The sequence below is a fragment of the Dendrobates tinctorius genome, unplaced genomic scaffold, assembly GCF_039654945.1.
Source record: "Dendrobates tinctorius isolate UK_male_01 unplaced genomic scaffold, ASM3965494v1 ptg000107l, whole genome shotgun sequence".
NCBI lineage: Eukaryota > Metazoa > Chordata > Amphibia > Anura > Dendrobatidae > Dendrobates > Dendrobates tinctorius.
The window spans coordinates 25,027,501-25,042,612 of record NW_027361775.1 but is presented as its reverse complement, the minus strand read 5'-3'; the positions used below and the strand labels follow the sequence as shown (position 1 = coordinate 25,042,612).

The 15,112-nt window shown below is 41.5% G+C and overlaps 1 protein-coding gene across 1 annotated transcript in view; it reads left to right on the top strand.

The window, feature by feature from the left end:
* Positions 1-15,112, top strand: part of RNPEPL1 (arginyl aminopeptidase like 1) — a 72,960-nt gene that overhangs the window by 23,212 nt on the left and 34,636 nt on the right. The window contains exons 3-4 of the mRNA XM_073589284.1: positions 4,055-4,206; positions 5,647-5,763. Of these exons, the coding sequence (XP_073445385.1) occupies positions 4,055-4,206; positions 5,647-5,763 (269 nt within the window). The remainder of the gene's footprint in view (positions 1-4,054; positions 4,207-5,646; positions 5,764-15,112) is intronic.

Here is a 15,112-nt window from a genome sequence, read left to right as displayed (position 1 = left end):
AGGTGAGCACTTTGAACCCCCAAGTGCTTCACAGAAGTTTATAACGCCCGGGTGTGAAAATAAAAATATTTTTTTTCCACAAAAATGATATTTTTGCCCCCAATTTTTTATTTTCCTAAGGGTAACATGAGAAATTGGACCCCAAAAGTTGTTTTGCAATTTGTCCTGAGTAGGCTGATACCCTATACGTGGGGGTAAAACACTGTTTGGGCGCATGGCAGAGCTTTGAAGGGAAGGAGCACCATTTGACTTTTTCAACGCAAAATTGGCTGGAATTGAGATCAGACGCCATGTTGCATTTGGAGAGCACCTGATGTGCCCAAACAGTGGAAACCCCCCCCCCCCCCCCAATTCTAACTCCGACCCTAACCCCAACACACCCCTAGCCCTAACCCTAATGGTAAAATGGAAATAAATACATTTTCTTTTAACTTTATTATTTTTCCCTAACTAAGGGGTTGATAACGGGGGGTTTAATTTACTATTTATGGCGGGTTTTTATTTTTGGCAGCTGTCGCACGCTAAAAGACGCTTTTTATTGTAAAATTAGTTGAGAGCATTAATTTTTCCATATTTTGACCCACAGAGTCATGTGAGGGCTTATTTTTTTGCGGAATGAGTTGGCGTTTTTATTGGTATCATTTTCAGGCACGTGACATCTTTTGATCGCTTTTTATTCCGATTTTTGGGACGCAGAACAAAAACCAGCGTTTCATGAATTTCTTTTGGGGGGTGCGTTTACACCATTCCACCGGCAGTAAAATTGATAAAGCGCTTTTATTCTTCGTGTCAGTACGGTTACAGCGATACCTCAATTAAGTCTTTTTTTATGTTTTGGCGCTTTTATACAATGAAATCAATTTTATATAAAAAATATTTTTGCATCGCTTTATTCTGTGAGCTATAACTTTTTTTATTTTTTTTGCTGATAATGCTGTATGGCGGCTCGTTTTTTGCGGGACAAGATGACGTTTTCAGCGGTACCATGGATATTTATATGTGTCTTTTTGATCGCGCGTTATTGCACTTTTTGTTCGGCAGTATGATAATAAATCATTATTTTTTGCTTCGTTTTTTATTTTTATTAAGGGGTTCACTAAAGGGGTTATCTAATGGGGCAGTTTTATAGGGCGGGTCGTTACGGACGCGGCGATACCAAATATGTGTACTTTTATTTTGTTTTTTTTATTTCCAAAAAATGAATTTATTAGGGAATATATATATATATATATATATATATATATATATATATTTATTTATTATTTTTTTTATTTTATTTGGCGATTTTTTTTTTTTTTTTTTTTTTTTTTTAAACTATTTTTGCACTTTTTTTTTTTTTTTAACTTTATTACATTGTCCCAGGGGGGACATGGCTGTCATGTGACAGATCGCTGATCTGTCACATCACAGATCACTGTGACAGATCAGCAATCTGTCACAGGCACTGCACAAGGCTTCCTCCTTGCCTGCAGGTATGAGGAAGCCAGCTCCCTGCAGGCCCCCGAAGGTCCCCGTCGCCATCTTGGATTCGGGGACCTGCAGGGATGGAGCCCCCCGCAGCAGCGCTGCACATTGTGCCGGGTGTCAGCTGTGATAATCAGCATAGCGCTTGACTAGTGTGACAAACTTTTTACTACTGATACTGCCTATCCTAAAGGATAGGATGTTAAAAAATAATAAAATATATGGTTATTCTCACCTTCTGTTGGCCCCTGATCTCCTCAGCGGCGCTCCCGTTACACTCCGTTCTCAGTGATGCTTTGCGCGAATGACCTTTGTGACGTCACGGTCATGCGACGTCCCCTCAGGTGATTCACGCAAAGCATCACTGGGACCGGAAGATGCAGGCAGCATGGCTGAAAGGCGGGAAGGACTCCGGGGGCCATCAGAGGGTGAGTATATCCTGATTTTTTTTTTTTTTTTTTTCAATTCTATTTTTTACAGGGATATGGTACCCAGGGCATGGAGGAGACCCTGGGTACCATCCGCACATGAAGCGCTCACTTTACGCATGGTGGGCAGAGCCACATGCATAAAGTGAGCGTTTCAATGCAATCCTATGGTGGCGGAATCGCCGCGATTCCGCAAAATTAATGGACATACTGCGGATTTTACTGCTATGCGATTCTGCAGTGGAAAAATCTGCAGCATTGGCACAGCAACTGCGGAATCCCATAGGATTGCATGGGATGCGTTATGTTAGCGTTTTTTATGCATTTCCGCAGCGGGAAAAAAGCGGCGAAACGCTTAAATTCACCGTGGGCACACAACCTAAGCGTTCCAAAGTTTTTACCACATAAAGTGACAGTGGTCAGAATTGTAAATTTGGCCTGGTCATGAAGGTGATAACAGGCTTGGGATCAAGGGGTTATTATTGGTATTGGGTATAATTTTCATTAGTTTTTGGTCCACCGTTTTTATCCTCAGTATTGTATCAGTGATTTTTGAATGATAGTTAAAACAAAACTAAAAAGCTAAATTGCAAAGACTCCTATACTTTACATTGCAGTGTTGATCAAAGACTGCATACAAGTGCTGTCGATGATTTTGGTCTGTGTCTTGCATCAATAATGAACATGTCTCTAATTTTAGGTCAGCCAATCAATCCTCATAAAAAAACAGACATGTGAACAACCTAACAGGCTGTAATGGGTATGTGTTCTCTTGATGAAAACCACTGATAAAACACTACGTGATTCACAGATGTCCGAATGAGGCATCATTTTGGGGAAAAGCCCACTATGGAAGATTGTTCTGATAAGGCTGGGGGAATCACACTTGCGAGAAACTCACAAGAGTCTCACGTCTCAATACCCTGCACTGCCACCGGCACTCGCACGGGAGCGCTCAGCTGCTTAGAAATACATGCAGCCGCACACTCCGGTCCGAGTGCCGGGTATTGAGACTCATGCGAGTTTCTCACCAGTGTGATCTCCTGGCCTAAGCTGAATGCTCAGCAGTGGAGACAGATGCTGATCCTTTCACTGCCATCACCTGTACTCTAAATGAGTACATTCTTATATCAGTTCTGATGAAAGCAGGCAAATAGACTAGGGAACAGCAGGGGTCTGGAAGCTACTTGAAAGTGAAAACAGATCCCTAATAAAGTGAACTGTACATTTTTTTTAACTTTCCATGCTGGTCAAAATTACAAAAAAAAAAAAAAAGTTTAGGTTACTCTAAGAAGCTTAATAGGCAATGCAGTGAGGTGAATACGGTCTACTGTATTCTTCAAATTTAATTTAAAATATTCTCTCTGTGTGGAGCTGTTGAAAGAAGTTGGTGTTGAAAATGTCCTTTCTGACATTAGTATCAGTATCTAGAGGTAATGTTCAATAAACTATTACTAGAATTGATTAAAATAATTTGCGCTGCCCTGGGCCGGCGCCGCGTCTGATCCTCGGGTTACTAGGCAGTGTGGTTCAAGCACTATGGCATATGGTTTGTTGTAGTCACTAACCTTACTGACAGCTCTATTTCTATATATGATTGCTTATTACAGATGACTGGTGCCATGACTCTGATGCCTACTTATAATACTGTCTTATGGCAGCGTTGTGACTTATGATCTGTCTACGATACATATTAGTGACCTGGTGATTCTTCGTTGTATCGAAATATTCATGTGTATATGGTATTATTTCTGTACTCATGTTTGATTGTATCATATGCTACTTAATCACTTACAAGCCTTGATCAAAGAACCACACTGCTCTATATTGTTTTTTTTTTCTGACTGTAAAGATAATGGGTCTATATATCCTTAGTATTTTATTAATGATCCACAGGGTAGTCTTCACTTCAGCAACTGGTATCCTGGGTGCCACTGGCAATAACTAGGCCCTGTGTGGCACACCGTATGACGTTGCTAGAATTCTGGCCTCAAAAGTGAAGATTGCCCTGGTCCAGTTGCCACCGAGGGCCGAACTGGATGCCGGACCAAGGCAACATGATTGTTTGTTTTTGCTCGACACTCTTACTGGTCTTTACACTACACACACAGTTTTTTTTAATGTGCAGTGTGACCCTTCATTTTAATATCTTTCTTTCCTAGGCACCTGCTGGAATTCGGGTCCTCATGAGCTGCACACACAGTAACTACATCGAAGAGATGGGCATCTTTCAATTCTATATGGAACATCCCGTTCCTGTTTATCTAGTGGCCCTGACTGCCGGTCATCTCCTTCCAGCTGATATAGGTCCCAGGTAAGAGTCATTGTTTCTGTGTTGCAGCATAATTGCAGCAGTGACGTTTGCTGTAGTTTTGGACTATAGACCCACTCTGTTGCATTTTTGTTGCGTTTTTTTTTATTTGCAAATTTTAAGCTGCATTTACCATTACCAGCAAAAGCTTTGAGACTTCATAATTCTCATGCACACATTTTTTTTTTCTGATTGACATGGAAAACTGCTGCATTTTTGCAAACTGCAGCAAGTCACTTCTTTCATCGTTTTTCACTCATAGAAAGCGACGAGTAAGTGAAAAAACCCTGCAAAATGCAGATATCCGGTTTTGCGTTCTTCTTGGTACAAAAACATCAAGGAGGTTGCACTATGATTTTTTTGATGGGCCACTAAACTTTATCAACATGCTCAATAGACAACAAAAACACAGCAAATATGCAGCAAAATATGCTTTTTTGGAAAGCTGCTTCTTTACTGCCAAGAGAGCAGGTTTTGCCTGCAGAAAAAGAACTCGGCAAAAACGCAACGTGTGAACATAGCCAAAGTGCCTGGAATGGTGAGCTGCTAAGCTGTTGTCTTCCAGAGTTTTAATGATAATGTTTTTATTTATATAGCGTCAACATATTCCGCAGCACTTTACAGTTTGCACACATTATCATCACTGTCCCCGATGGGGCTCACAATCTACATTCTCTATCTGTGTCTTTGGAGTGTGGGAGGAAATCCACGCAAGCACGGGGAGAACATACAAACTCCTTGCAGATGTTGTCATTGGTGGGATTTGAACCCAGGACCCCAGCGCTGCAAGGCTGCAGTGCTAACCAAATTTTAGCATAATAACGTAGACCAGTACAAAGAAGCCATTCATGCAATGACACTCGCAAGTTATTTATTTGTAAGTCCTAGCAGACATAACAATCCTCACTTGAGAAGCTGAGAAGGCCTCTGCTTGACATGGGCCGTTCTCCTGAGGATTGGGGGAGATGGCAGGTTAGGTGGCTGAACAGTTCCTGTGCTGGAGGATCTGTATAGTGTGAAAAGCACTTTGGAGTCAGCCAGGAGGGAAGTCGAGGCAGTCGCTAAGGCTTCCGTGCCATGAAAGTGGCAGCCTCAGGTCAGGATCATGTCACTTGGGGCAATGAGTGACGGCTTCAAAAACTGGGAGAAGAAACTGCACACAGCTCCATGGAGTCTTATATGCTAAAGCATCCGGCTCCTTCAGAGGACAGGTTGTGCCCCCATGTCAGCAGGCATTTTTTCTGATAGGGTTTGAAATGATCAGTAGAGCATCAAAGAGGCAGTCAGGGGGAGTCTGAAGTGAGAGGGGTCAGACAGCACCAGTCTATAAAACAAGGGGAATTTTTGGCAAGATTTTAGTTTTGTTTTTTTTTTGCTGAAAGCTGCACTGTTTTTATTGTTTGTATTCGTCTCACTCGTTCTTTCATTTTCTCTTTCTCATAGAAGTAGAGTATGGGCTGAACCTTGTGTGCTGCCTATGGCTGTGGGTAAACTGGCAGGCAGAGTAGAACAGTGGCTTCAAGCTGCAGAAACCTTGTACGGTCCCTACATCTGGGGAAGGTGAGACAGTACTGTTTATAAGCCTGAATTTATTATCAGTCTAAAATGTGATGTCTTCTTTTGTGAATATTGTATATCATAAGGTCAAACTGCAAAGATTTTTAGAGGAAATTCTGAAATTTTCAATGCCGCTCTGGTATCTGCACAGTACGAACACCCGAATAACCTTAAAAAAAACAAACTATCATTAGATGTCATATAGCTCATTTTTGGTGACACTCGTCGTGGGGAAATGTACCCGAGCTCCTTCCTTTTGGTGGGAACATAATGATATAGATTTACCTCTATGCGTACAGCACAATCTAGCTCTGCAAGATCCAGTAGCTGCTCCTGCTTAGACCTTATTTGAGGCACAAAGCCTCGCTATGCAATACAATGCTGTAGCTCAGCTGAAGTGTGACAACACTTATAACTAAATAAGTTAGTGGTCTCCTAAGCATTAAACCATCACATAATACTAAATCCTGGATTGTAGGCAAAAGTCAGCTTTATGTCAGTTAGTGCCGTATTGTGATAGGGCTGGACAAGCCCATCAGTGGCAGATAGGAGCTTGCTGAGACACGTGCACTACAGAGAATGTATATCTTCATTTATTGCATTTGCTAGGATAAGTTGCCATTCACATCAACATCTTTGTTTCCAACTTGGGGTTGATGAACTAGCTTTTTTGCATCACACTGAGCTTCCCTTTGTCCTTGTTGGTTTTATGACACTAACACATGAATGTGGGTTCTAAGGCCATGTGCCCACGTTGCAGAAATGCGGAAATGTCCGCAACATTTCCGCATGTCCCTGCTGCGGGTAAAACGCATGCATAATTCACATGTGTTTTCCCACATAACACAAGCGATTTGCAAGCGCTTGACAAGTGTGACCAACTTTTTACTACTGATGCTGCCTATGCAGCATCAATAGTAAAGGATAGGATGGAAAAAAGTGATATACTCACCTTCTGATGACCCCCAGAGCTCTCATGTCTCTCAGCGATGCTGCTGGCAAGCTCCGTTCCCAGGGATGCATTGCGAAAATCACCTCAGATGACGTAGCGGTCCCGCTACCGTGATGTCATGTGGGGTGATTCGCGCAATGCATACCCTGGGACCGGAAGATGCTGACAGCGTGGCGCGGGAAGGACTCTGGGGGCCATCAGAGGGTGAGTATATCACTATTTTTTATTTTAATTCTATTTTTACAGGGATATGGTACCCAGGGCATGGAGGAGAGTCTCCTCTCCTCCAGACCTTGGGTACCATCTGCACATGAAGCGCTCACTTTACGCATGGTGGGTATAGCCACAAGCGTAAAGTGAGTGTTTCAATGCAATCCTATGGCGGCGGAATCACAGCGATTCCACAGAATTAATGGACATGCTGCGGATTTTTCCGCGATGCAATTTCGCAGCGGTAAAATCCGCAGCATGGGCACAGCAACTGCGGAATCCCCTAGGATTGTTAGGGGATGCGATTTATTAGCATTTTTAAGCATTTCCGCTGCAGAAAAAAAGCGGCAAAAATGCTTAAAATGCACCATGGGCACACAGCGTAAATGTGCGCATACTGTGTATGCTATGTAATTTGTCACTCTGTTGGAAGAATCTGATAGTGTTCATTTGGGCACCTCACTTGCTGTATTGTAAAGGTTTTGAGATCCCTTATTCACTATTGTTAGTGTTTCTATAGTATCAGACGAACAGATGTGGAAAATATTCTGAAATACAGATCTAATGGGCACAATGGGGCCAAGTCCCTGTGGGTCTCCTGCTATTTCTGTGCTATATCCACTGTGCATGCGCGTGTATGTATCTAATTTCTGTATTTTATATTTTAATATTTTTTTTTCACATCTGTACAAAACATTTGTTGTTTACAGATATGCTAATAATTGTTGGTACCCTCCTGATGAATAAGGAAAACCCACAATGGTCATTGAATCATAGAATCATAGAATCGTAGAGTTGGAAGGGACCTCCTGGGCCATCTGGTCCAACCCCCTGCTCAAAGCAGGATTCGCTAAATCATCCCAGTCAGATGTCTGTCCAGCCTCTGTTTGAAGACTTCCATTGAAGGAGAACTCACCACTTCTCGTGGCAGCCTGTTCCACTCATTGATCACTCTAACTGTCAAAAAGTTTTTTCTAATATCTAATCTGTGTCTCCTCCCATTCAGTTTCATCCCATTGCTTCTAGTCTTTCCTTGTGCAAATGAGAATAAAGTTGATCCTTCTACAATGTGACAGCCCTTTAGATATTTGTAGACAGCTATTAAGTCTCCTCTCAGTCTTCTCTTTTGCAAACTAAACATTCCCAAATCCTGCAACCTTTCCTCATAAGACAGGGTTTGCAGACCGGTCACCATTCTGGTCGCTCTTTTCTGAACTTGCTCCAGTTTGTTGATGTCTTTTTTAAAATGTGGTGCCCAAAACTGGACACAATATTCCAGATGAGGTCTGACCAAAGAGGAGTAGAGGGAAATAATGACTTCACGTGATCTAGACTGTATGCTTCTGTTAATACATCCTAGAACTGCATTTGCCTTTTTTGCTGCTGCATCACACTGTTGACTCATATTCAGTCTGTGATCTATTAGTATACCCAAGTCTTTTTCACATGTGCTGTCACTTAGCCCTATTCCTCCCATTCTATATATGCTTTTTTCATTTTTATTGCCCAGATGTAGTACTTTGCATTTCTCCCTGTTAAAAACCATTCTGTTAGTTACTGCCCACTTCTCCAGTTTATTTAAATCTTTTTGAATCCTCTCTCTCTCTTCTCTAGTATTAGCTATCCCTCCTAGCTTTGTGTCATCAGCAAATTTAATCAGTTTACCCTCAATTCCTTCATCTAAATCGTTGATAAAGATGTTGAACAATACAGGGCCCAGGACAGAGCCCTGTGGTACCCCACTTGAGACATTCTTCCAACTGGATGTGCAGCTATTTACGACCACTCTTTGGGTCCGATCACTAAGCCAGCTATGAATCCACCTAACAGTTGCCTTGTCCATTCCATACTTAGTCATTTTTTCAATAAGGATTGTATGAGAGACTTTGTCAAATGCTTTGCTGAAGTCAAGATATACTATATCTACAGCATTTCCTTGATCCACCCAATCAGTGATACCGTCATAGAAGGAAATTAAGTTAGTCTGACATGACTTATTAGTTACAAACCCATGCTGACTCTGTTTGATCACTTCATTCTTATCCAGGTATTGACTTAAATGTTGTTTAATAATTTGTTCAAAGATCTTTCCTGGTATAGAAGTCAGACTCACCGGCCTATAGTTGCCTGGGTCCACCTTCTTCCCCTTTTTGAAGATAGGAACAACATTTGCTCTTCTCCAGTCTTCTGGCACTTCTCCTGTTCTCCAAGAATTTTCAAAGATTATGGAGAGTGGTTCAGAAATTTCTTCTGCTATCTCCTTCAGTACTCTGGGGTGTAATTCATCTGGACCTGGAGACTTGAATTCATTTAGGTTAGCTAAGTGTTTCCTCACTATCTTTCTGTTTATAGATATCCTGGATTCTTCTATTCCCTTAATAGGACAGTGAATAACAGTTGGTGTTACATTTCCTTTCTGAGAGAAAACAGATGCAAAATAGGAATTTAAAAGTTCAGCCTTCTCAACATCCTGTCTTACCATTTCATCATTTTCATCCTGTAAAAATCCTATAGCATCTTTGACTTTTCTTTTACTTTTGACATATCCCCAAAATCCTTTATTATTGCTTTTGACATCTCTTGCAAGCCTCAATTCATTTTCAGCTTTAGCTAATCTGATTTGTGCCCTGCAGATTCTGCAGACAGCATTATATTCTTCTTTAGATATGCCTCCCTCTTTCCATTGAAATAACTTGAAGCTGACAAAAGTAATTTTCAATATCAACTAATAAAAATCAGACACTGCTATTGACTTGTGAGTCAGAAAAATAAAATAATGAAAATGGCCTGGACAAAAGTGGAGAAATTGAGAAAAATGTTACCGTACGGACATGTTAAACTAAAGTGTGTCCTATAATTAGCATCACAGACTTGTAATCAGCAAATCTGCCTATTTATAGTGTCACTGTGCTGTTTGGTGTCATGGTGTGCACCACACTGAATATGGAAGAAACAGAGCTAAGGAGAGCATTGTCTCTGGCGACTGGAAAGAAAATTATAGACAAGCATGTTAAAGGTAAAGACGATAAGATAATCTCCAAGCAGCTGCTTGTTTATATTACTACAGTTGCACATATTATTCAGAAATTTAATGTCTATGGGACTGCATCTAGCCCTGGACATGGCTGCTAGAATAAAATTGATGACAAATTGAAAAGGCAGATAACTTTCCTCCCAGAGCACCTTCGAAAACTTTATAGGTGAACTCCACTCTCAAGGTACATCGATGTCAGATCGCACCACCCGTCGATCATTGTGGATTTCATGAAAGACAGTTGATGAGGAAACCACTGTTTAAAGCAAATTATAAAAAAGTGAGACTGGAATTTGCAAAAAAATGCATATTAACAAGCCACATTCTTCTGGGAAAATGACCTTTGGACAAATGTGATTTGCCATAAAGTTGTTTTTTTTCCCTATTGCTAGGGTTAGAGTTAATGGGCAAATGTCTAGAAGCTTTGATCTTCATAGGGGGACCAGGCAGGGGTGTCCATTGTCTCAGTTACCTTTTGCATTGGCAGTGGAGCCCTTGGCGCAGACAATTAAAAATGCGGCCTCAGTCAAAGGGTTTAGATATGAAGCAACAAAAACAAGAGGTCTATAGGAGCGCTAAAGGAGAGGCAGAAACCAGAAAAAGGGTAAAAAACTCAGCTTTTATTCTTCCTCCAATACCCACCACGCGTTTCTACGGTCACAGCCGTCTTCCTCAGACGACCGTAGAAACACGTTGTGGGTTACCCTTTTTCTGGTTTCTGCCTCTCCTTTAGCGCTCCTATAGACCATTTTTTTTTTTTTTTTTGTTGCTTCACATTGAATTTTCTTCTCTGAGGATCAGCGGCAGGAGCAGCTTGGAGGGCAGTTGCTTGTGGGAGAACCTGCATTTGCTGGGCGGTGCTGGGAAGCTCCGGGATCCTTGGTGTTCACTTACGGCTGGGATCGGTCTTAACTTCACATCCGGAAGCCGGTGAGAGATGGACTGACCAGGAGAGCGGAGGTTGCTGACAGCCACGTACATTGCCCTTCTGGGTTGCGAGGACACACTCCCCAACTGCCATTCACGTTCACACCGTGGTTGTGCAAGGGTGGCACAACCCTGTAAGGTGAGCACCCTGTCGATTCAGTTAGGGATTTAATTTAAACACAGGTACACTCATTGCGCCTCTCTTTGCATTTTATTTTTCAAAGGGTTTAGATATGGCCTAGTAGAGGAAAAAATAGCCCTATACGCAGACGATGTGCTACTTTTCTTGGAGGACTCCGGAGAGTCACTGGTGGGAGTGATGAGCATCCTTAACCCCTTTACCCCCAAGGGTGGTTTGCACGTTCATGACCAGGCCAATTTTTACAATTCTGACCAATGTCCTTTTATGAGGTAATAACTTTGAAACGCTTCCATGGATCCCGGTGATTCTGACATTGTTTTCACGTGACATATTGTACTTCATGTTAGTAGTAAAATTTCATTCATATAACTTGCGGTTATTTCTGAAAAAAAAGGAAATTTGGCGAAAATTTTGAAAATTTCGCAATTTTCCAACTTTGAATTTTTATGCCCTTAAATCACAGAGATACGGCACACAAAAAACTTAATAAGTAACATTTCACATATGTTTACTTCACATCAGCACAATTTTGGAACCAAAATTTTTTTTTTTGTTAGGAAGTTATAAGGGTTAAAAGTTGACCAGCGATTTCTCATTTTTGCATCACCATTTTATTTTTAGGGACCACATCACATTTGAAGTCACTTTGAGGGGTCTATATGATAGAAAATACCCCAAAGTGGCACCATTCTAAAAACTGCACCCCTCAAGATGCTCAAAACCAGATTCAAGATGTTTATTAACCCTTCAGGTGCTTCACAGGAATTTTTTGAAGGTTTAAAAGAAAAAAAAGAACATTTAACTTTTTTTCACCCCCAAGGAACTTATCTAGATATGTGGTGAGAACTTTGAACCCACAAGGGCTTCACAGAAGTTTATAACGTACAGCCGTACAATTATAAAATCATATTTTTTCCACAAAAATGATCCTTTCACCCCCAATTTTTATTTTCCCAAGGGTAACAGGACCCTAAAAGTTATTGTGCAATTTGTCCTGAGTACGCTGATACCCCCATATGTGGGTGTAAATGACTATTTGGGCTCACTTTTTTGGCTGGAATTGAGATTGGACGCCATGTCGCGTTTGGAAAGCCCCTGATGTGCCAAAACAGTGGAAACTACCCACGAATGACACCATTTTAGAAACTAGACCCCCCCCCCCCAAGGAACTTATCTAGATGTGTGGTGAGCACTTTGAACCCCCAAGGGCTTCACAGAAGTTTATAACGCCCGGGCGTGAAAATAAAAAAATCATATTTTTTCCACTAACATAGTTAGTAAGGCCGGAAAAAGACATTAGTCCATCCAGTTCAACCTATAAAATTCTGTCAGAATAAATCCCCAGATCTATGTCCTTCTAAAGAACCTAACAATAACTGTAAGATACAATATTGATACGCTCCAGGAAGACATCCAGGCCTCTCTTGAACCCTCCGGACTGAGTTCGCCATCACCACCTCCTCAGGCAGGGAATTCCAGATTCTCACTGCCCTAACAGTAAAGAATCCTCTTCTATGTTGGTGAAAAAACCTTTTCTCCTCCAGACGCAGAGAATGCCCCCTTGTGACTGTCACCTTCCTTGGTATAAACAGATCCTCGGAGAGATATTTGTATTGTCCCCTTATATACTTATACATGGTTATTAGATCGCCCCTCAGTCGTCTTTTTTTCTAGACTAAATCCTAATTTTGCTAATCTCTCTGGGTATTGTAGTTCCCCCATCCCCTTTATTAATTTTGTTGCCCTCCTTTGTACCTGCTCTAGTTCCATTATATCCTTCCTGAGCACCGGTGCCCAAAACTGTACACAGTACTCCATGTGCGGTCTAACCAGAGATTTGTACAGAGGCAGTATAATGCTCTCATTATGTGTATCCAGTATCCAGACCTCTTCATCTGCAAATATCAATATTTTACTGTGCAAACCTTCTATCAGATTGTTGATAAATATGTTGAAGAGAACAGGTCCCAACACCGACCCCTGCGGTACCCCACTGGTCACAGCTACCCAGTTAGAGAATATACCGTTTATAACCACCCTCTGCTTTCTATCACTAAGCCAGTTACTTACCCATTTACACACATTTTCCCCCAGACCCAGCATTCTCATTTTGTGTACCAACCTCTTGTGTGGCACGGTATCAAACGCTTTGGAAAAATCAAGATATACCACATCCAATGACTCACCTTGGTCCAGTCTATAGCTTACCTCTTCATAAAAACTGATTAGATTGGTTTGACAGGAGCGATTCCTCATAAACCCATGCTGATATGGCGTTAAACAGTTATTCTCATTGAGATAATCGAGAATAACATCCCTCAGAAACCCTTCAAATATTTTACCAACAATAGAGGTTAGATCTTTTAGTCCCCAATTTTTTTATTTTCCAAAGGGTAACAGGAGAGTACGCTGATACCCCATATGTGGGAGAAAACTACTGTATGGGCTCATGTCAGGGCTCGGAAGGGAAGTAGTGATGTTTTGGAATGCAGACTTTGATGGAATGGTCTGTGGGTGTCATGTCGCGTTTGGAGAGCCTAAACTGTTGAAACTCCCCACAAGTGACCCCATTTTGGAAACTAGACCCCCCCCCCCACGGAACTTATTTAGATGTGTGGTGAGCATTTTGAACCCCCAAGTGCTTAACAGAAGTTTATAACGCTCGGGCGTGAAAATAAAAAAATCATATTTATTTTTTTTTCCACAAAAATGATATTTTTGCCCCCAATTTTTTATTTTCCTAAGGGTAACAGGAGAAATTGGACCCCAAAAGTTGTTTTGCAATTTGTCCTGAGTAGGCTGATACTCCATATGTGGAGGTAAAACACTGTTTGGGGGCATGGCAGAGCTTGGAGAAGGGAAGGAGCATCATTTGACTTTTTCAACGCAGAATTTGCTGGAATTAAGATCAGATGCCATGTTGCATTTGGAGAGCACCTGATGTGCCTAAACAGTGGAAACCCCCCAATTCTAACTCCAACCCTAACCCCAACACACCCCTAACCCTAATCTCAGCCCTAACCCTAGCCCTAATAGGAAAATGGAAATAAAGACATTTTTTAAAATTTTTTTATTACTTTTCCCTAACTAAGGGGGTGATAAAGGGGGGTTTGATTTACTATTTATGGCGGGTTTTTACATTTGCCAGCTGTCACACGCTAAAAGACGCTTTTTATTGTAAAAATAGTTTTTGCATCACCACATTTTGAGAGCTATAATTTTTCTGTGTTTTGACCCACCGAGTCATGTGAGATCTTATTTTTTGCGGGACCAGTTGACGTTTTCATTGGTACCATTTTCAGGCACGTGACATTTTTTGATCGCTTTTTATTCCGATTTTTGTGACGCAGAATGAACAAAAACCAGTATTACATTAATTTCTTTTGGGGAGTGCGTTTACACCGTTCCGCGTCCGGTAAAATTGATAAAGCGGTTTTATTCTTCGGGTCAGTACGGTTACTGCGATACCTCATTTGTCTTTTTTTATGTTTTATGCAATGAAAACCATTTTATATAAAAAATAATTATTTTTGCATCGCTTTATTCTGCGAGCTATAACTTTTTTTTATTTTTCCGCTGATGATGATGTGTGGTGGCTCGTTTTTTGCGGGACAAGATGACGTTTTCAGCGGTACCATGGTTATTTATATCTGTCTTTTTGTTCGGTGGTATGATAATAAAGCATTATTTTTTGCTTTATTTTTTTAAGGGGTTCGCCGCCGACACGTTAACCCCTGGCACACTGCGATCAAACACGATCGCAGTGTACCGGGGTTTTAGGGAAGCATCGGGAGGAAGGGGGCTAGCTCCGTGCTTCCCTGAGACCCCCGCAGCAGCGCAATGTGGAGCGCTGCTGCGGGGTCCTCCTTCCCTGCAGGTCCCCAGATCCAATATGGCGACGGGGACCTTCAGGGAGCTGGCTTCCTCACTGCCTGCAAAGCGCAGGAATGAGGAAGTCTGCTTCAATGCCTGTGACAGATCGCTGATCTGTCATAGCGATCTGTGATGTGACAGATCAGCGATCTGTCACATGACAGTTATGTCCCCCCTGAGAAAATAAATAAATAAATATATATATATATATATA